Below are 23,600 nucleotides of genomic sequence, written 5' to 3'. Positions count from 1 at the left end.
ACGTAATTAGACCTACCGGTAATCGTATTTCCAGGAATTCATCCTGACAGCACACTGGAGGACATCCTTCTTATTCATCATGGGACAGGAAACGAGAGGTTAAAAGGACCCTCACCCTACCACCCTTCAGTGCTTTTCAAAGTAACATCTGGATGGATGCAAAAAACAAGGTTTAGTCCAAAAAAAATAATCATACAAATGTTACATCACATGAGTATAAAGATCATACAATAGGGAGGGAACTAATAGTGCTGTCAGGAAGGATTCCTGAAAATACAATTACCGGTAGGTCTAATTACAGTTTTCCAGGTCACCACCTGACAACACACTGGAGAGATACCAAAGTAGAATGGTATTTAGGGTGGGACCACTGCTTGAAGTACCTTTCTACCAAAAGCCAACTGAGGCGACACTACATCTAACTTATAATGTTTAGAAAAGGTACTAAGGCTAGACCATGATGCAGTCTTGCAGATCTGATCTGCCGTAGCCCCCCCCTTTCTCTGCCCATGACGTGGCCATGGCCCTAGATGAATGGACTCTAAGGTTAACCGGGGAACTCTCTCCTTTAGCTTCATAAACCAAATTGATTGTGGACTTTATCCACCGTGCAATAGTCGCTTTAGACACTTTTTTCCCCCTATTCGGGCCTCTGAACTGAATTAACAGGTTGCTATCCTGTCTCCAGGGCCTAGATAACTCAAGGTACTTGAGTACCGTCTCTCTTACGTCTAAATTATGGTAAAACCTTTCTTTCTTTTTGGTTTTTAGGGAACTGACAAAATGATGGCAAGACAATTTCCTGATTCATATTAGTATCTGAGACGACTTTTGGGAGAAACGCCGGGTCGAGTCTTAGCACTAGTTTATCAAAGATTTGTAAATACGGGTCCTGTACTAATAGAGCCTGTAGTTCCCCCATCCTTTTTGCCGACGTGATCGCTACTAAGAACGTGGTTTTAAGGGAAAGTTTACTGATCTCTATGTCCCCCGGCTGTTCACATAGAAACTTCAGGACTAGAGAACCGACTAATCCAGGGGTGGGTAGATAGAGGGAAATCGAAAAACACACTCAGGGCCGCTATTTGGACCATCAATGTACTAGGTCTAAGGCCTTTTTGAAATCCTGACTGCAGGAAGACAAGGATCCTTGGGATATTAGGATGGTCAGTATCAACTGTCATCTCCTCACAAAAACCACAAAATTTGTTTCCATATTTTTGTATAGATAGCTGATGACACTGGTTTCCTGCTGGCTTGGAAGGTAGAGATAACGTCATCTGAAAGGCCCTTTGCTTTTAAGACCTGCCGTTCAGGATCCAGGCCGCCAATTGAAGAGCTCCTGGGTTCTGGTGTAGAACTGGACCCTGCTGAAGAAAATCCTCTCTTTCTGGTAACAGGAGGGGTTCCTCTACTGACAGCTTTTTTAGCAAGTGGAACCAACTCTGTTTCGGCCAATGAATGACATTGGCCTTGTCCTCGCAGATTTTCCCGAGTGTCCTTAGAATCATTGCCAGAGGAGGAAAAGAATACAGAAGACCGTTGTTCCAGGGGTGTGAGAAAGCATCGATCGCTGCAGGAATTTAGGGAGTAAAAGGTTCTGACCTTTGCATTTCGCTTGACAGCAAACAGATCCACATCCGGCTTCCCCCAACGGTGACAAAGACTTCTGAAGACCTCGTTCAGTTCCCACTCTTTTTGGGGACACTCTTTCCCTGCTGAGGAAATCCGCCAACTGGTTCTTGAATCCTTCCAAATGTACTGCTGAGATTGACAGTACCGACTTTTCTGCCCATCTGAAGATTTGTTCCGCCAGACCCTGCAATCCAATATGTCTTGGGCCGCCTTGATGACAAAGGAAGGCTACAGTCGTGCTGTCTGAAAAGACTAACATGCTTGTTTCTCAGTAAGGGCTGCGCGGCTGATAAGACCTTCCAAACTGCGTGTAGTTCCCTGTAGTTTGATGATCTCTTGCTGTCCTCCCTTTCCCAACGACCTTGGAAATCTCTTCCTTGAATATGACCTCCCCAACCTTGCTGACTTGCGTCTGTTGTGACAAACACCCGGGGCTTGAAGCGATGGTACCATAACCTGAAGGTTCCTGGGAAGAGTCCATTTCAAGGATATCTTGACCTGAAGCGAGTCTCAGCTTCTGATTTAGTGAGTTCCGTTTTCTGGTCCAGCCCGTCAGAAATCCCTGCTGAATCTGCAGAGAATGAAACTGGCTCCAGTTCATGCAAGCGATGCAGGCCGTCATTAATCCTAAGACTTTCATCCCGTCTCTGATAGAGTTCTGGCTCTCAGCAAACTGATGGACTTTTTCTATTATGCCCCTTAGCCTGTCTTCTGGTAGGTATGACATTCTTGTCTCCGAATCTAGCATGACTCCTAAGAACTTTATTTTGGACTTGGTTATCAGATCCGATTTTTTCCAATTTATGATCCACCCTAGACTCTCCAGTGTGGAAATGAGGGATTGACAGTTGATCCTGAGCTGGTTTACAGAGTCTGCCGCTATTAGAAAATCGTCTAAATAAGGACTCATCCTTATATCCTGATATCTCAGATAGGCCACCACCTCTACCATAAGTTTTGTAAAAACTCTGGGAGCTGATGCCAGGCCGAAGGGGAGGCAGCGAAATTGAAAAAGGTAAATTTTGCCTTCCATATTTACTGTAAACCTTAGAAACTTTTGGTGACTTCGATGAATAGGTACATGGTAATATGCCCTCTTTAGATCCAGAGTACACATTACCATGCCCCTTCTTGACTCCATTTTGAATCTTTTGTATGTCACCCATTTATTTGTTTCAGATTTATTATTGTTCTTGACTCTCCTGATGGTTTTATTATTGAGAAGAGATTCGAGTAATTACCTCTGTACTCTTCCTGAGGGGGGACCGGAACAATTGCCGCCATTTCCAGGAGGTCCTGTATATCTGACCACATGGGGGATGCCGATTTTAGACGGGAGCTGGAAACAAGGAATCGTTCGGGAGAGTAAGATATAAACTCTATTTTGTATCCCTGGGACACCACCTGTAAGGCCCAAGGACTTGTAGTTACTTCCTGCCATCCTCCTAGGAATTCTGATAGACGACCCCCCCACTCTGATGGCGTCATTTCCTTCAGTAACTAGACCCTGAACCTGAGTAGCTCGAGTCTTTGCTTTTGAGCCTGTTCTCCCCACCTTTTTGATAACTCCATCTACCTTGCTTTCCTTTCCCCCTGTAATCTGGCTTCTGATTACAGCAGGGTCTAAGAAAGGGCTGGAATTTTTTAGGCTTTTCTTCAGGAAACCCTTTCTTTACATCTGAGGCCTTCTCTAAAATATCATCGAGGACCAGTCCGAAGACCCTGCCCCGGAAAAGGGTATCGAACACAGCTTATTCTTAGAATGCATATCTCCCGACCAGCTCTTGAGCCAGATAGCTCTCCAGGCTGCATTAGACAGGGATTGACCCCTAGCTGCAAACCTAACAGATTCTGCAGCGGCATCTGCCAAAAAGGTGGTTTCCAATTTTAACTGAGGCAGGGATTTCAGAATAGTTTCCCTAGGAGTCTTGGCTGTTAACTGATCCTGAAGATAATCTATCCATAGGTGCATTGAGCGAGCAACAGATGTTGCCTTTATATTCACTCCAATAACTGCTGATGAACTCTCCCAAGCCTTTTTTAAAAGGCCGTTTGCCTTTCTATCATTGGGCTTTTTTAGGTTGGAAGAGTCCTCAAAAGGAATTGCAGCCCTTTTGGACACTTTAGCTAGCGGGATGTCTATTTTAGGAATGCCCACCCATTCTTTAACCTCTTCTGGATCAAACGGCAAGCGGAGTCTGAAGTCCTTAGGAATAGTCAGTCTTTTCTCTGCTTCCTCCCATTCCTCTAGAATCATGGACTAGATATGGGAGTTCACCGGAAAGACCTTATAGGTTTGAGAGCGTAAGCCTCCAAACATCTCATCCTATACCGAACAAGTTGGTTGAGGCTCTTCAATCTGCACAGTATGCCTTACAGCCTCTAAACGTTCTCCAGCAGAAAATAAATATCTCCTTTTTCCGGAGGCTCTCTTTCTTCCTCCTCATCTAGATCTGACACGGAAGAGGAGTCTCCTAAGGAATACTCTACCCTTGGCCTCTTCCTAGATTTCTCTGGAAATGAGGTCTGAGGGAGTACCAGGCCTGACACGGAAGCCTGAACCTCCTCTCTTATGATGGCTCTCATATTTGACATAAGAGAAGCCTGCTCTTCTCCTATAATCCTGCAGGTGCATGCTTCACACAGTGGTTTCTGCCAGGTATCCATCTTAGTCGCACAGATAGGACACTTTTTATTCCTGCTTGGCTTCTTCAAGGTTCTCTCAGGCAAGGAGGCACCCTACAAGAAATACAACTTCCACTACTATGGTGGACTATTTTGTAAGGTTCCATATACACGGTGTTCCAAATTATTATGCAAATGATATTTTTCTCAGATTTTCCTAAATGGTCGGTGCAAATGACAGTCAGTCTAATAAAAGTCATAACCCGTTAGATTATACATCGAATTTTATTGAAGAAACCTCCCAATGATAACAGTATAATCTCCAAAATAAATAAAAACTGAAAATGCATTGTTCCAAATTATTAGGCACAGTAGAATTTCTATACATTTGATATGTTTTAAAGAACTGAAAATGCTCATTTGTGGAATTTGCAGCATTAGGAAGTCACATTCACTGAAAAAAAAACCGCTATTTAACTCCAAAACCTCCTAACAGGCCATGTTAACATAGGAACCCTTCTTTGATATCACCTTCACAATTCTTGCATCCATTGAACTTGTGAGTTTTTGGAGAGTTTCTGCTTGTATTTCTTTGCATGAAGAAAGAATAGCCTCCCAGAGCCGCTGTTTTGATGTGAACTGCCTCCCACCCTCATAGATCTTTTGCTTGATGATACTCCAAAGGTTCTCTGTACAGTTGAGGTCAGGTGAAGATGGTGGCCACACCATGAGTTTATCTCCTTTTATGCCCATAGCAGCCAATGACTCAGAGGTATTCTTTGCAGCATGAGATTGTGCATTGTCATGCATGAAGAGGATTTTGCTCCTGAAGGCACGTTTCTGCTTTTTAAGGTACCGTCACACTAAGCGACGCTGCAGCGATACCGACAATGATGTCGATCGCTGCAGCGTCGCTGTTTGGTCGCTGGAGAGCTGTCACACAGACAGCTCTCCAGCGACCAACGATCCTGAAGTCCCCGGGTAACCAGGGTAAACATCGGGTTACTAAGCGCAGGGCCGCGCTTAGTAACCCGATGTTTACCCTGGTTACCGTTGTAAATGTAAAAAAAAAAAACAACACTATATATTTACATTCCCGGTGTCTGGTCATGTCCCTCGCCTTCAGCTTCCCGCACTGACTGAGCGCCGGCCATAAAGTACAGCGGTGATGTCACCGCTATGCTGTGTTTTACGGCTGGCCGGCGCTCACCAGTCAGTGCAGGAAGCTGACGGCGAGGGACATGATCAGACACCGGGAATGTAAGTATGTAGTGTTTGTTTTTTAACATTTACAACGGTAACCAGGGTAAACATCGGGTTACTACGCGCGGCCCTGCGCTTAGTAACCCGATGTTTACCCTGGTTACCAGTGAAGACATAGCTGAATCGGCGTCACACATGCCGATTCAGCGATATCAGCGGGAGATCCAGCGACAAAAAGTGCTGGACTTTCCCCAGCGACCAACGATCTCCTAGCAGGGGCCTCAAGCTTATAACGCAGAGCCGTGAAAATAAAAAATCATTTTTTCCCCTCAAAAATAAGTTTTTAGCCCCCATTTCTTTATTTTCCCAAGGGTAACAGGAGAAATTAGACCCCCAGAGTTGCTGCACAATTTTTCCTGAGTACGCTTATGCCCCAAATGTTTGGGTAAACCACTGTTTGGGTGCACATCAGGCCTTGGAAGGGAGGGAGCACCATTTGACTTTTTGAACGCAAGATTGGCTGGAATCAATAGTGGCACCATGTTGCGTTTGGAGACCCCTGATGTGCCTAAACAGTGGAAACCCCTCAATTCTAACTCCAACACTAACCCCAACACACCCCTAACCCTAATCCAACACTAGCCATAACCCTAATCACAACCCTAACCCCAACACACCCCTAACCACAACCCTAACCCAAACACACCCGTACCCTAATCCCAACTCTAGCCATAACCCTAATCACAACCCTAACCCAAACACACCCCTATCCCAACCCTAACCCCAACACACCCCTAACCCACCCCTAACCCTAATCCATTCTTAACCCCAATTCCAACCCTAGCTCTAATTCCAACCCTAACCCTAAGGCTATGTGCCCACGTCGCGGATTCGTGTGAGGATTTTTCCACACAGTTTTTGAAAAATCCGCAGGTAAAGCGCACTGCGTCTTACCTGCGGATTTACCGTGGATTTCCAGTGTTTTTTGTGCAGATTTCACCTGCGGATTCCTATTGAGTAACAGGTGTAAAATGCTGCGGAATCTGCAAAGAATTGACATGCTGCGGAAAATCCAACGCAGCTTTTCGCGTGTTTTTTTCTGACCATGGGCACAGCGGATTTGGTTTTCCATAGGTTTACATGGTACTATAAACGTGATGAAAAACTGCTACGAATCCGCAGCGGCCAATCCACTGCGGATCCGCAACCAAATCCGCACCGTGTGCACATAACCTAATTCTAACCCTAACCCTAATTGCAACCCTAATTCTAACCCTAATTGCAACCCTAACCCTAATTGCAACTGTAAGAGAATGGTCAGCCATAATATACTGAACAACCATGTTGGCTCTAGCAGCCATCTTGGACAAACTCTAGTCAACTAACTTTGCAGAAATAGCTGAGGCTCTCCCCAGAATAAAGGTATAAAATCACCTCAGTGCCATTAGTAAGTATGGAAGGAGTCCAGGGAGACTAAATGGAACAGCTGCAGGGCACTGTGATAGAAAATAAGTGGTATTATATGCTAGTGAATAGTGATATATATATATATATATATATATTTAGTTAAGATATTAAGATGAAACCAGAATCAAGAGCTAAAGAGCTATCAGTGTATGAAGAGTTAAAACAGCACGCTGAAAGCATGATGTGAATAATAAGGTTAGCTAAGTGGGACATGGAGATTTATGATTTTAATGTAGTTTGGGTAAACATTAATTGATGTCATATTATGTCATTATATTCTTTGTTCTAAAACACATGTTTCTCTCTGCAATGTGAGGTTATCATGTATACGCCCTTTGCTTCAAGGTGCAGCTTTCTTTGTCTAAACCATGTATAATAAGCCCCTGTTACTGTTGTTCGGGGCCATTACATTGCCAACCTGCGGCCGTGCCACAACATGGCCATTCCATCGCCATTCTGCCGCTGTGCCACACCCTGGCCAGGCTAGGGCCAGACCACCGCCAGATGTCCCAGCATTACTTTGTCTGTCTGGATTCCTGTTTGTGCTCACATGCTTTATTTCTCTGATTATCCATGTGCTGTCCTGCTGCGAATCTCTGAATAAACTTCAGTCTCTGCTTGAAAGGAGGATTGTCTACATATTTTTCCCGGCTCTTCCAGCTCTCAGTAAGGACTTTCTTACAGCAACCCTAACCCTAGTTCTAACCCTAACCCTAGTTCTAACCCTAACCCTGGTTCTAACCCTAACCCTAGTTCTAACCCTAACCCTAGTTCTAACCCTAACCCTAGTCCTAACCCTAAAGCTTTAGTCACACTAAACGACTTACCAACGATCACGACCAGCGATACGACCTGGCCGTGATCGTTGGTAAGTCGTGTGGTCGCTGGGGAGCTGTCACACAGACAGCTCTCTCCAGCGACCAACGATCAGGGGAAAGACTTCGGCATCGTTGAAACTGTCTTCAACGATGCCGAAGTCCCCCTGCAGCACCCGGGTAAACATCGGGTTACTAAGTGCAGGGCCGCGCTTAGTAACCTGATATTTACCCTGGTTACCATTGTAAAAGTTAAAAAAAAAAAAAAAAAAAAAACAGTACATACTCACATTCTGATGTCTGTCACGTCCCCCGCCAGCGTCCACAGGGTTAAAACTGCTTTCGGCAAGAGAGCTGCTAATGCACGCGCTGCTGCCGAGAGCCTCCCTGCACTTACTGTGTCAGCTTCGGCAGTAACAGTGGTGACGTCACCGCTGTGCTCTGCTTTACGGCCGGCGCTGACACATTAGCAGCGCTCCTGCCGAAAGCAGTTTTAACCCTGTGGACGCCGGGGGACGTGACAGACATCAGAATGTATGTACTGTTTTTTTTTTTTTTTTTTTTTTTTTTTTAACTTTTACAATGGTAACCAGGGTAAATATCGGGTTACTAAGCGTGGCCAAGTGAACACATCGCTGGATCGGCGTCACACACGCCGATCCAGCAATGACAGCGGGTGATCAGCGACCAAAAAATGGTCCTGATCATTCCCCAACGACCAACGATCTCCCAGCAGGGGCCTGATCGTTGGTCGCTGTCACACATAACGAGATCGTTAGCTGGATCGTTGCTACGTCACCAAAAGCGTGACGTTGCAACGATATCGTTAACGATATCGTTATGTGTGACTCCCCCTTAACTAGTTCTAACCCTAACCCTAGTTCTAACCCTAACCCTAGTGGAAAAATAAAACTAAATATATATTTTTTTATTATTGTCCCTACCCATGGGGGTGATAAAGGGGGGGGTATTTATTATTTTTTTTTATTTTGATCACTGTGATAGAACTTATTACAGCGATCAAACTGTACCTGGAATGACTCTGCCGGCCGATCCGGCGGGCACACTGAGCATGCGCCCGCCATTTTGGAAGATGGCGGCGCCCATGGAGGAGACGGATGGACACCGGAGGTCGGTAAGTATGAGGGGGTGGGATCGGAGCACAGGGGGGGGGGGAGCGGAGGACCGGAAGGAGGGCAGGAGATCGTGGTCTCCAGTCATGGCAGATGATATTGCAGCATCGGCCATGACTGGATTGTAATATTTCACCAAATTTTCATTGGTGAAATATTATGATTGCTTTGACTGAAAGTGAAACGTCACTTTCAACAGCCAATCAGAGCGATCGTCGCCACAGGGGGAGGGGAGGGGGGGGAAAAACACACTATGACGCACTATGTCCCGGAACACAGCGAAATACTTCCGGGACATAGTGCGGCGGCGCATGCGCACTAACACTTTTCTGCTTTGCCCGCAGTTGGGCAAAGCATACTGCGCATGCGCAAGGCAAGATTGCATTGCGCACCCGTGTACTACAGAGGAAACCAACTCACATTCAAGAAAATAGTGCGGCCAGCAGGAAACGAAGGGGTGAATGAAACAAGAGAAAACACTGCCCATCGGACCGAACACAGGGCCCGCGAAAATCAGGTCCCTTTAAGGACTTTACCTCCTGACAGACCATTAAACGAATATCATCCATTCTGACTGATCCTTCCTGTTGCAAGGTATTGCCTATACAAATTTGACATAATCTCTTAGTATAGGAATCAGGCAGGGGTTCAGTACACAAAGCACACTGCTTATGTTTAGTCTTTCCAGTCTTTTACCTATGAAAAAACACCGGATTACGTACCAGTAAGGGTATGTTCACACGTTCAGGATTTCCATCCTTTTTTTTTCCTGACTGTTTTTTAAAAAACTGCAGCTCTTGGCAGAAAACGCAGGTCCTTTTTTTGGTCCTTTTTTGGTCCGTTTTTGATGCGTTTTTTGATGCGTTTTTTGATGCGTTTTTTTGATGCAGTTTTCTAGCCAGAGTCTGTGTGTTTTCTAGGAATTTTTTTAGGGTTAAAATGGCTGAAAATACCCTAACCCTACCCCTACCCCTAACCCTACCCCTAACCCTAACCCTACCCCTAACCCTAACCCTAACCCTACCCCTAACCCTACCCCTATTCTAACCTTAGTGAAAAAAAAAAAAAAAAAATTCTTTATTTTTTTTATTGTCCCTACCTATGGGGGTGACAAAGGGGGGGGGGTGTCATTTACTATTTTTTTATTTTGATCACTGAGATATAACCTATCTCAGTGATCAAAATGCACTTTGGAACGAATCTGCCGGCCGGCAGATTCGGCGGGCGCACTGCGCATGCGCCCGCCATTTTGCAAGATGGCGGCGCCCAGGGAGAAGACGGCCGGACGGACACCGGGACGCCGGGTGAGTATAAGGGGGGGAGATTAGGGCACGGGGGGGGCATCAGAGCACTGGGGGGGGGCATCGGAGCACTGGGGGGGGGCATCGGAGCACGGGGGGGCGGGATCGGAACACGGGGGGGGCAGCCACACTCCGCCCACGCACTTCCGCCCGCTCCCCGCACTTCCTGCTGCAGCGGTTCTGCACATCAAACCGCAGTAAAACCCGCAGATATATTTTTGATCTGCGGGTTTTACTGCGGTTTGGACCTCACAATGGAGGTCTATGGGTGCAGAACCGCTGCGGCTCCGGAAAAAGAATTGACATGCTCCTTCTTTTTTCCGGGAGCTATTCAGCGCGTCTTTTTTTTTACAATTTCCGGACCATGTGCACAGTGTGTCCTGTTTTCCATAGGGTACAGTGTACTGTACCCTGCATGGAAAACAGCTGCGGAAGCGCAGCGGCAAAACCGCCGCGGTTCCGCGGTAAAAAACGCACTGTGTGAACATGGCCTAATGCTCTTTTATAGAGCCACGACAGCACCCACTGAGAGAGGGGATCCGCCCCTAGGAATAGGAAACCCTACGGAGAGATAAAAGGGGCGGTCCCCCTCGCTCCCACAGTTTGGGTTACAGAGATTGCGAGGAACCGCCCACCAGTTTTAGTAGGTAATTCTATATCATTTATTTTAACATAAATACGTATAACTACAAGAATCCACCACCCTTAACAGTGCTCATATGTACACTAATATATATATATATAGTGAAGGGGTGCTGTCGTGGCTCTATAAAAGAGCATTACCGGTACGTAATCCGGTGTTTTCTCTTCGCCACGACAGCACCCACTGAGAGACTTTCAGAGATAGTTATTTGGGGGGGATTATCGTATTAAAGAACCGATCTACCGAAACACAAGTCAGTGGAGGCAGATAGATCTAATCTATAGTGACTATAGAAGGTAGTAGGAGAAGACCAGGTTGCGGCCTTACATATGAGTTCTATAGGAACCTCTGCTCGTTCAGCCCAGGATGATGCTATCGCCCGGGTGGAATGTGCCTTCACAGTCTCAGGTGGATTCTCCCCTTTAGATGAATAGGCCAGATATATCGCCTCCCGAATCCATCGGGATAATGTGCCTTTTGTAACACCAGATCCTCTTCTTTGACCCTAGAAGGAAACAAAGAGAGCCCTGCTCTTCCTCCAGGCGCTAGTCCTATCCAGATAAGTTATTATAGCCCTTCTCACATCTAAAGTATGGTACTTCTCTTCCTCCTGGTTTGTAGGATTATTATAGAAAGAAGGAAGAAGGATCTCTTGATACCTATGAAATTTTGTACACATTTTAGGTAGACAGGAAGGGTCTGTTTTCAGGACAATTCTATCTGGAAAAATTGACATAAAGGGAGGATCTACTGATAGCGCCTGTATGTCACTTACCCTTCTTGCCGATACTAGCACGACAAGAAGAGCAGTCTTAAGGGAAATATATTTAATGTGAGCTGAGTCTAGAGGCTCAAACGGGTGACCTGTCAAGGCTTCCAGGACTAAATTAATATCCCAAGGAGGTATTTGGGGAATCTGAACTGGCTCTGATCTCTGGCAAGCTGAAATAAATCTGGCTATCCATCTATTACCCGCAACATTGTGACTATACAAGGCCCCTAGAGCAGAAACTTGTACTTTCAGAGTACTAACTGAAAGGCCTAGATCACAACCTTTCTGAAGAAACTCCAGAATAGTAGAGACGGGAATTTCACTAGATAAGGCCGATGGATAGAGATTTAGAAATTTCTTCCACACTCTCACATATATGGCAGTAGTGGATTTCTTTCTACTTGCCAATAAGGTATTAATTGCATTATCAGAGAAGCCTCTTAGTTTTAACAGCTGCCTCTCAAATTCCAGGCTGTCAACCGTAGACCCTTCACATGAGGGTGGTTGAAGGGCCCCTGGAAAAGAAGATCCTGATCCTCCGGGAGGATCCACGGATCCGAGATGGACATGGCCCTGAGCAGGGAAAACCATGGTCTTTTTGGCCAAAACGGGGCAATCAGGATTATATTTGCCCGGTCCTCCCTTATCTTCCTAATTACTGTTGGTAGAAGAATCAGAGGAGGAAAAGCGTATGCTTTCTGAAATGTCCAAGGAGTCTGAAGGGCATCGAGAGTGTCAGGATTGTCGGCCCGGAACATTGAAGCAAATCTTTTTAATTGCCTGTTGTCTCTTGTAGCGAAGAGATCTATCTCGGGTATACCCCATTTCATAGTTATCATTTTGAAAATCCGATGATTTAGGACCCACTCCCCTTGGTGGAGGGTATGACGACTGAGGAAGTCTGCTCTTGAGTTGTCCACTCCTCTGACATGTAGCGCTGACAGGGACAGAAGATGTTCTTCGGCTATAGTTAGAATGTCTTCGGTTATAGACATAAGTGTACCTGATTTTGTTCCTCCTTGATGATTGATATAAGCGACTGATGTCATGTTGTCTGACAGAATTCTGGTATGTGTCCCGTGTAGCTGCGGAAGGAATTCACATAGAGCATGATAGATAGCTTTTAGCTCTCTTATATTAGAAGAGTCGTCTGACTCAGAGTCTGACCATAGTCCTTGGACTAGGTGGTCTTTTAAATGTGCTCCCCAGCCAGTAGGACTGGCATCCGTATATATTATGTTTGAGGGTTTAACTACCCAGGGGACCCCACTAACCAAGTTTCTTGGCTCTAGCCACCAGTTCAGAGATTGGACTACTTCATTAGAAAGGGAAATCTTAACATCTAAACGACCATGTGATTTTTCTTCTTCATGTAAAATTGCATACTGTAAATGCCTCGAATGAAATTGGGTCCATGGAACCGCTGGGATACATGACGTGAAGGAGCCAAGAAGGGACATGCCTTCTCTCAAGGACATTAGGGGTTTATCTATTACCGATTGAACCTTATTTCTAACCGTTATTTGTTTAGTTTCCGGAAGGAAACATCTCTGGCTTGTAGAGTCTAATATAATCCCCAGAAAAATTTGCCGAGTTGTTGGGAAAAGCCTAGATTTTTCCCAGTTTATTATCCAACCCAATCCTTGCAGAGATGCTATCATAATCACACAATCGTTGTTGACATTGTGAAGGAGAATTTCCTACTACCAAGATGTCATCTAGGTATGGAATTACGAGGGTGTCTTTTAACCTTAGGTATGACATTACCTCCGCCATTAGTTTAGTGAACACTCTTGGAGCTATAGATAGTCCAAAAGGCATAGCTGTATACTGAAAGTGCCGGATACACCCATTCAATACAATCGCCACACGGAGATATTGTTGATGCTCTATATAAATAGGCAGATGGTAATACGCATCTTTAAGGTCAAGAACCGTCATAAAGCAATGGGGAAACAGGAGTTTAATGGAGGACCGGATAGAAAATCAAACCTTTAAAATGGAGTCTAAGTAGATGTTTAATTTTTTAAGGTTTATAATGGTTCTGAATGTTGCATCCGGTTTTGGAATCAAAAATAACGGGGAATAGAATCCCTTTCCCTCCTGAAGGAATGGAACCTCCACCAAGACTCCCTTGGATAGAAGATTCATTACCTCCTCCTCCAATGCCTCTTGTTGTAATTGAGACTTTAATGAAGTCAATAGAAATGAGTCCGGAGGGACTCGGGAACATTTTAATCTTAACCCGGAGTTGATAAGGTTATTTGCCCAAATATTAGATGTTATCGCCCGCCACTGATTTGAGAAGGAGGACAATCTGCCTCCCACAGGTAGATCTGTCCTAACGGGGTTTGTCTTCAAACTTGAAAGGGCGCTTCCCAAAGAATGCACCTCTTTGTTTTGTGTCTCTTGTGGCCCAGCGATCTTGGTTCTTAAACTCCTTCCTTTTATTAAATGCGGGCTTTCGGAATGCTCTCCTATAGAATGGAAGGTAATTATTATTATTAGGGAAGCCCTTTTTTCTTTCTCCCGCTTTAGTTAGGATCTCGTCCAGTTTAGTACCAAACAGGTACTCACCCTGACATGGGAGGCCGCATAATTTGGATTTGGTTTGGGGATCACCCTTCCAGCCCTTAAGCCACAGGGCCCTACGTGCTGCATTCGTCAGTCCTGCCGACTTGGCTGCCAGGCGTATGGAATCAGCAGATGAGTCCGCCAGAAAGGCTGTGGCACCTCTAATTAGGGGTATAGAGGACAACAACTTCTCCCGAGAGAGACCCCCTTTCAGCCCTTCCTCCAAGTCACTCAGCCAGACAAGCATGGACCTCGCGGTGCATGTAGCTGAAATAGCCGGTCTAAAAGCCCCTGCAGAGGTCTCCCATGCTCTTTTTAAAAGCGAATCGGCTTTACGATCTAGAGGATCTTGCAATGAGCCCGAATCCTCCACAGGCAGTAAGGATCTTTTTGATATAGACGCCACAGCTGCGGTTTTTGACCATGTTGAGAATTCTTCATCATTAAAAGGGGTAACGCCTTTTTGAAGACGGTGGTAAACCCCTCTGCCCCTGGCTTTCCCACTCTTTTTTGATTAAATTCTTCACTGCCGTTATTACCGGAAAGGAGGGTCTTTTCTTTTCGGATAGGCCAGCAAACATTATGTCTTGCGGTGTTCTAGGGACTTTAGAATCCTCTATGCCCATAGTGTTACAAACTGATCTCACCAGGTTATCAATGCTGTCTGTGGGGAAGCACTTATCCTGATCCTCATCTGAGGACACATCTTGTTGTGATTTATCTGAGTCTGCATCCTCTAACTCAGAAGACTGGTCGGATATAGGGGAAACGTATCCCCTTTTTCCCTTAATACGCGTCTCTCTGTCAGAACTATGCAGGGCTCGTAATTCTTCCCTAATCATGACTGATGTCTTCTGAGGCTTCCTCCCATAACGTAGTATCAATACATGAATTACATAGCCTCTTAGTGTAACTATCCGGAAGGGGCTGGAGACATAACGCACACTGCTTGTGTTTCGCTTTTTCTGTTCTTTTTGCCTATATAGAGGGAGAGGGACAATAATCAGCTTAGTGGGGTAGATGCACATTCACCCAGAAGCTGTCTGTCAAGGTACCGGCTGAGGAGGAGACTGAGGTATAGGTGGAGGTCGATCCGATTTCTTTCTAGACGATCCGCTCTGTCTAGAGCGGCTGCTGCTGGCATGGCTGCGTGGGGTGACAGCGGTAATCTCCACAGAAGGTAGTGCAGGCTCCCTCGTAGAATCCATTTTGGACGCCGGGATGCAGCGCCGGCGTCCTTTTCACATGGGGGCCGCCATGTTCTTCCTGTCGAACCCGGAAGTGCTAACCACTTCCGGGTCTCGGCCATGCTGTATGCGCCTGAGCTGTCACCGGCTTCAGCGCAGGCGCCGTCTCACTCCTCCGGCACCCCGGAAGCTTACCAGCACTTCCGGGAGCACATACTGGGCTCCACGCTGATCTGGCGTCCGCCGAGGACGGCGCGACGCTCCTACCGGCGCTCGCCCTGCAGACCGCCGGATGATTCCTGCCGCGAACCAGCAACCGCCCGTCCTGGCCTCGCGGCGTCTGCCAGCAGAGGGGGGAAACTGAGCCAGTTCCCCCGACGTTGCATCCAGCCCTGGAGCCCTTGCCGTCCTCACAGGTAAACTGCGCAAGCGGCGTCCAGGCTGGGCATCCTCTTCGCTCCGTGGATTTTCCCGTAGGAACAGGAAACTAAACTATGGGAGCGAGGGGGACCGCCCCTTTTATCTCTCCGTAGGGTTTCCTGTTCCTAGGGGTGGATCCCCTCTATCAGTGGGTGCTGTCGTGGCGAAGAGAAAATAGACATAAAATAGGCTACCATGAGCTTCAGTGAAGCTTTTAAATGAGCTCACCTGGATATAAAACCATATAAATACCGGCTGTAGGGTTGTTTGATTAGCCTGGGGTGCAGACTGGGTTGATTTTCTATCTTTTCCTGATTTCTCAGTGGAATCACTCACTTTAGAGTGTCCACTACCATTCCTTCTAGTGTCACCAACTGGTAATATTAACTCCTCCAGTGGGCGCTCAGTATTATTCTATTGGGATGACATGTTTGCGCACACTCCACTATCTCCAAATGATTTATATAGTGGAAGAACTTCATACACCCCGCACAAAAAACACCCCTTCTTTCTTTTTTTTGTTTGAATCACCTGATTCCAGCCACGGCCAACAGACGCTCTGGGTCCCGCCGATCACTACAATGGCGTCCATGGAAGGAACGCCATCCCCCAACACCGCGCTCCCGGAAGTAGAAGTATACCCATCTACTTCCAGGACGCTGCCTCTACCGCGCATGCTCGTGCCACCACGCTGCTTCCCGGCGCAATGCGGCAGCGTCTCTTACCGGACCTTTCAGGAGGTAAGTGCTGCTCCATGCTGATAACGCCACCACATTCACTGCGGTTCCTGTGGGGAATCTCTTGTGACGGCACATCAGACCGTCCAAACAGTGTCCCAGCAGGGAGACTTGACAACATAAGGGTATCCATCCTTATGCGACCAGAGGAGGGGGAAGCCAGCAGGAACATTCCCCCGACCCCGTCACTCGTACTGGAGCCCCTGCTGCTCAGCAGAGCCGTACAGGCGGCAATCCAGGTGGGTATTCCTTCACAATATCTTCAGAGAATCTTCTCTGTAGGTTCCAAGCTAGGAACCGGAAACCAACTGAGGAGCGAGGGGGGCCGCCCCTTTTATCTCTCTGTAGGTTTCCTGTTCCTAGGGGCGGATCCCCTCTCTCAAGTGGGTGCAGTTGTGACGAATAGAAAGACTAAATCTTCAAGCACTAAAAAATACCCGGAGGACACCCGAGCATGCTCGGGAAATCTCGAGTAACGAGTATATTCGCTCATCACTAGTCACAAGTTGATATCACCAACCATTCCCATTTTATTTAGGTGTATCCATATAAATGGCCCACCATGTATGTTTCACTCTCACAGTTGAAAGCAGGCTTGGACTAGCTGAAGAGCAATGTCTGTGCTACTCAGGTAGAGTAACAGGTTTATCTCACAGCATTTCATAGACAACATACATGGTTAATGCAGGAGCTGGTATCAGAGGCTAGGAAGAATTCTTTTTGCCATCTTAATCCTGATTATTTTATTCCAAAGCAATCCAGAGCCCCCTTTTTTTTGCTTGTTCACATATTGAATATTGTGGTATCTCTGTCAGACTCCTGATCTATCTGTGGGCTACAAATTTGGGCATTTCAGGGCTACATTCCACTGTGTTGGCTGTCTGTTACCCTCATTCTATACAGTATTTTGGGCTAAAAAATACAGGCCACATATTGAACAGTGTAGTACCTCTGAGAGACGCCAAATTTATCTCTGGGCTACAAATGTTGGCATTTCAGGCCTACATTCCACTGTATTGGCTGTCTGTTAAAATTGTTCTATACAGTATTTAGGTTACAAAAAGTCAACTGACAGGTTCCCTTACAATTCCCTGTATATTACCATAAAACATTCTAATTTGCATCAAGAGCCTCAAAACCCATCCCGATCATGTCCTGGTCACACGCCGCACAGCACTTAGTCCTGATTCCTGAGCCATAACGCCCCACTTTACATCTGGATGAGCTCCCCAGTCACAGTTTGGTGGTAACGGCATATGATGAGCAGTCATCATGGACACCAGCTTTTTATTCTACTATTCTGCGACATTTGAGAACTAACTGTATAACAAATAAGAAGTCACTGTAACTTTGTCACAACAGAAGATTTTAAAAATTCATCTAAATAACATGATTACATAAGACCACCAGCAAGGCTCGGGCTACATTGCTCGACAAGAGGATTGCCACGTCGAATTGCAAGCAAGAGTTGGGAATGTGGCTGCATTGCTCCATACAACACATCATGGCTGGGACAGACGCAAAATAGCCAAACCTATGGATTATTTGATAGCAATTACGCAACTGTGCCCCACGTATGAAATATCTGCAAGGTTTAGGTTTTCCTGACTAATGGAAATCCTAAGTCACATGTGACTTAAAGCCAAACCCAACCATAAATGGTTCCACAACAGCAAGTTACACGAATTGTACATACAAAGTCACTACACAGCCCTAGCCAAGCTGTAATAAACCTTTAAAAGGCATTTTTATGCAAAACAAAATTTCCTTGGGGACAAGATGATATATAACCAATTTGGTCATGCTCCCCTGTCGGCACCCACCTGGATCCAGCGCAGGCTGTTCCATTGTCTGCACACAGACAAGTGGCAAGGTCACATTTTCACCAGACCGCTGCAGACTGATTGAGTTTGGTGAGGTGACCTTGAGCATGGTGTCATCATAAAACATCCCACAGTACTTTACTCAAGTTACCCAATTGCTTCAGTCAATCACATAGCACAGCGGTCTAGCGGCAGGTGGAATCACAGCTTCTTGTCTCTGCGCAGAGCAAAGGAGCAGTCTGCGCTGGATGCAGATGGGTGCCGGTAGGCGAATATTTTGAGTGGACACAACCACTTTACTGCTTACCTTGTCAGCAATTTAGAGTTGTTGTTAATTAAAGTCAGGGCTTCCTTAAAGCTTCCGCTGTGAATGAGACAAACCGCTTTACAATGCAGAGCTTTCACATCATCTTTTGCCACCTGTAATACTAGAAACATAATGGATAATTGAGAAGCCTGAAACACGACCACTAATAACACCACACTAAACCAGACAGAGGGAAAGATGACGTAAAATACACTCCCATTACTTTCCATATATTAATAATAATAATAATAATAATAATAATAATAATAATCTTTATTTATATAGCGCCAACATATTCCGCAGCGGTTTACAGTTTAACAGTTTCAAACACAAAAGTCATAAGTAACAACGTTAACAATACAATAATTAAAGCGAAATAAGACGACCCTGCTTGTGAGAGCTTACAAACTACAATGAGAGAAACCTAATCGTACATAGTCATGCAGTTAATGGAATTAGGCCTCATTCAGACGTCACTGATTTTTTTTTTTTACCAGTTAAAATAGGTGCTAGCTTCATCAGTATTTCATGATCTTAAAAAAAAAAAAAAAAATCTCAAAACTTCTATGTTACCATGTTAATCACGGACAGCACAATGATGAAATCCGTTGCCCATTTTAACGGACCCATAGATTTATATGGAAAATTTTGATCCATGACTCAAACCAAAACGGATGTGAATGCCAGCACTGTGGAGTTGGTATCATATGGACCGACTCCCAGAATATATATTACATTAGGTACAGTAGCACAATGCAGGATGTGCTGCAAATGTATCCATAAGAATTCAGAAAAGTTATGAAATGTCCTATAAATGTTAGTTCTTTTCCTGATGTAAGGATCTGGGCTTTTAGGTGAGATGACCAGTGCTGTGGAATCGGAGTTATGAAATGTCCTATAAATGTCTGATCTGTTCCTCATGTAAAGATCTGTGCTTTTAGGCAAGATGAATCTGTGCTGCACATTGTGTACATGCTCAGTAGTAACCAGGCCTGTGGGGTCGGAGTTATGAAATGTCCTATAAATGTCTGATCTGTTCCTGATCTAATGATCTGTGCATTTAGGTGAGATGAATCTGTGCTGCACTTTACGTACATGCTCAGTAGTGACCAGTGCTGTGGGGTTGGAGTTATGAAATGTCCTATAAATGTCAGTTCTGTTATTGATCTAATGATCTGGGCTTTTAGGGGAGATGAATCTGTTCTGCACTTTACGTACATGCTCAGTAGTGACCAGTGCTGTGGGGTCGGAGTTATGAAATGTCCTATAAATGTCAGTTCTGTTCCTGATCTAATGATCTGGGCGTTTAGGGGAGATGAATCTGTGCTGCACATTGTGCACATGCTCAGTAGTGACCAGGCCTGTAGAGTCGGAGTTATGAAATGTCTTATAAATGTCAGTTCTGTTCCTGATCTAATGATCTGGGCGTTTAGGGGAGATGAATCTGTGCTGCACATCGTGTACATGCTCTGTAGTGACCAGTGCTGTGGGGTCGGAGTTATGAAATGTCCTATAAATGTCAGTTCTGTTCCTGATCTAATGATCTGGGCGTTTAGCGGAGATGAATCTGTGCTGCACATTGTGTACATGCTCTGTAGTGACCAGTGCTGTGGGGTCGGAGTTATGAAATGTCCTATAAATGTCAGTTCTGTTCCTGATCTAATGATCTGGGCGTTTAGGGGAGATGAATCTGTGCTGCACATCGTGTACATGCTCTGTAGTGACCAGTGCTGTGGGGTCGGAGTTATGAAATGTCCTATAAATGTCAGTTCTGTTCCTGATCTAATGATCTGGGCGTTTAGGGGAGATGAATCTGTGCTGCACATCGTGTACATGCTCTGTAGTGACCAGTGCTGTGGGGTCGGAGTTATGAAATGTCCTATAAATGTCTGCTCTGCTCCTGATGTAATGATCTGGGCGTTTAGCGGAGATGAATCTGTGCTGCACATTGTGTACATGCTCTGTAGTGACCAGTGCTGTGGGGTCGGAGTTATGAAATGTCCTATAAATGTCAGTTCTGTTCCTGATCTAATGATCTGGGCGTTTAGCGGAGATGAATCTGTGCTGCACATTGTGTACATGCTCTGTAGTGACCAGTGCTGTGGGGTCGGAGTTATGAAATGTCCTATAAATGTCAGTTCTGTTCCTGATCTAATGATCTGGGCGTTTAGGGGAGATGAATCTGTGCTGCACATCGTGTACATGCTCTGTAGTGACCAGTGCTGTGGGGTCGGAGTTATGAAATGTCCTATAAATGTCTGCTCTGCTCCTGATGTAATGATCTGGGCGTTTAGCGGAGATGAATCTGTGCTGCACATTGTGTACATGCTCTGTAGTGACCAGTGCTGTGGGGTCGGAGTTATGAAATGTCCTATAAATGTCAGTTCTGTTCCTGATCTAATGATCTGGGCGTTTAGCTGAGATGAATCTGTGCTGTACTTTACGTACAGGCTCAGTAGTAACCAGGCCTGTGGGATCAGCAGTCAGGGAAATTGAGGGGTGGGAAGTTTGCCTTAGCGACTCCAAAGCCCTGATGAACACACAGTCAGCAAAATAACATGGACAACTGAATAGCAACATAGAACATGTACGTGATTCACAGACATCTGAATGGAGTCTTAGATCATGAAACGGTTTAATGCCCAGGTGTGATGAGAAACCTGTCAGAACCTGACTTCATGGGAACCGAACATCAAAATGCAAAAGAAACACAATAAGCAGCCAGGGCATATAGAATGGTTATGCCAGAAGCGTCTGATCAGTCGGGTGTACCCTGATATAGGAGTGATCACACCCCATTACTGCCACATCGCTCTCCGCTAGATGTATGTGTCAGCCAGGGGTGGGACAATCAGAGGAAAGCCGTCACCACTTCTGTAGGGTCACTGGCTCCTGGCTTACAGATGTCGAGGTGAAAGGCTGACCAAATCCGGAGTGTGGAAAGAGGCAGCACTCCCACAGCTACGTTCACACTAGCATTTTTTGCAATATGTCGCAATGCGTCGTTTATGGAAAAAAACGCATCCTGCAAAGTTGTTTGCAGGATGCGTTTTTGCCCCATGGATTAACATTAGCTATGCATTGCGACGCATTGACACACGTCGCAACCATCGTGCGATGGTTGCGCCGTGTTGTGGCGGACCGCCGGGAGCAAAAAACGTTACATGTAAAGTTTTTTGCTGCCGACGGACCGCTTTTTGTGACGGACCGCCCCCACCTCCCCGCACTTTACAATGGGGCAGCAGATGCGCAGGAAAAATGCATCCGCTGCCTCCGTTGTGCGGTTCATTCACTGCATCTGAACCTCGGCCCGACGCACTGCGACGGGCCGAGTCTGACGCTAATGTGAAAGTAGCCTAATACTAGAGGGCCTGGCTGCATGGCGCGCAGTGACGGAGCACACGACAGCCTCCACTGACGGCTCACCGCCTCTGGGGGTCTCCCCATGGAGTGCAGCCAGCGGGGCCATCAGACCACTGCAGCGCTGCTCACTTGGGGATGTGGCACCCCCATGTGGTGAATCACCCAATAAGGCTTGGTTCCCATTGCGTTAATGGGAACGCGCTAACGGACAGCGTTGCACGGCGAAATTAACTCCGTGCAACGCGTCCGTTAGCACGCCCATTCACGGCAATGGGAACGCGCAGCACTAGCGCGTGCCATGTTCGGCACGCGCTAGCGACGCGCCGGTGTTTTGTGGCGCGCCGCGGACGCTGCTTGCAGCGTCCGAGGCGCGCCCGCGGTCTGTTCCCCGCTCTCGCAGATCGAGGATCTGCGAGAGCAGGGACGTTACCGCGACCCCGGAACGCGGCCCCGGTAAAAACATTGCGTTAGTGCAATCCGTTTAGCGCTAGCAGATTGCGCTAACGCAATGTGACCCTAGCCTAAGCATTATGGAGGTGAAGGCTGACCAAATCCGGAGTGTGCACATGGCTTGTGGAAAGAGGCAGCACTCCCACAGCTAGGTTCACATTGCGTTAACGCTAACGGACTGCGTTGCACGGCAAAAATGTCGCAATTAACGCCGTGCAACGGGTCCGTTTGCGCACCCATTGACAGCAATGTGACTTCTGCCTGTAGAACATCGCTAGCGATGTGCCGTTCTTTTGTGACGGACGGTGCGTCCAAGGTCCGTCCCTCGCTAGCGCAGATCGGGGATCTGTGCTAGCGGGGACGCCGAACGCCGACCCTAAACAAACATTGCGCTAGCGCTATGCGCTTAATGGATTGCCCTAACGCAATGTGAACCTAGCCTAACTAGAGGGCCTGACTGCATGGCACGCAGTGACGGAGCACACGACAGCCCCCACTGCCGGCTCACGGCCTCTGGGGTCTCTCCATCACGGGCCATCAGACCACTGCAGCGCTGCTCACTTGGGGATGTGGCGCCCCCATGTGGTGAATCAGCATTATGGAGGTGAAATAACGAGCAGCCTGGCGTCATGCGAGGCACAGACATCAGGGACGTACAAGCACCACCTCTAACCCGCACTCACTCTTGGTCACCGACTTCAGAGCCCTGGTGAAGTCGCCATTCTGCCCGGCCTTGTTCACGTCGTTCCACAGAGCCGCTAGGGACGAGGAGCCGGCTGCACCCCCCGAGCTCGCCATCTCCAGCCTCTACGAGTCTCTTACCGGCAGGCTCAATAACTCAAGCAAACTCAGCGACTCAATGACGTGGTAAAATCGCGACCCCCGACTCTAGACGCCATGTTTATCACTGGCAAACCCTGCGCAGTGGTCATGGCAGACTTCAAATTTATTTCTATTCTATATCTATCTATGTCGTATTCTCACATTGCAGCACTATGAAACGTATGGCAGCACACCTCGGAGAAAAAAAAAATAGATTCAGAGGTGTCATTATGGGCTAAGTGCTGAATTTGCCCTGAACAAACATGGCGGAACCGCACCAATGGCTGTAAGGGAACGCTTAGTACGGACACGTCACAGGAGTT

At 46.6% G+C, this 23,600-nt stretch overlaps 1 protein-coding gene across 1 annotated transcript in view; it reads right to left on the bottom strand.

Annotated features, from left to right (window-relative positions):
- The window catches only part of SRP72 (signal recognition particle 72), a 112,499-nt gene extending 89,185 nt beyond the window's left edge, over nt 1-23,314 (bottom strand). The window contains exons 1-2 of the mRNA XM_069767674.1: nt 23,139-23,314; nt 18,643-18,763 (exon numbers count right to left, since the gene is read on the bottom strand). Coding sequence (XP_069623775.1) covers nt 18,643-18,763; nt 23,139-23,253 — 236 coding nt within the window. The 5' untranslated portion in view covers nt 23,254-23,314. The remainder of the gene's footprint in view (nt 1-18,642; nt 18,764-23,138) is intronic.
- Nucleotides 23,315-23,600: the final 286 nt, after the last annotated feature.

Source organism: Ranitomeya imitator, chromosome 1 (genome assembly GCF_032444005.1).
Source record: "Ranitomeya imitator isolate aRanImi1 chromosome 1, aRanImi1.pri, whole genome shotgun sequence".
Lineage (NCBI taxonomy): Eukaryota > Metazoa > Chordata > Amphibia > Anura > Dendrobatidae > Ranitomeya > Ranitomeya imitator.
The sequence above is the reverse complement of the archived record's forward strand: the minus strand, read 5'-3'. Positions and strand labels throughout refer to the sequence as shown.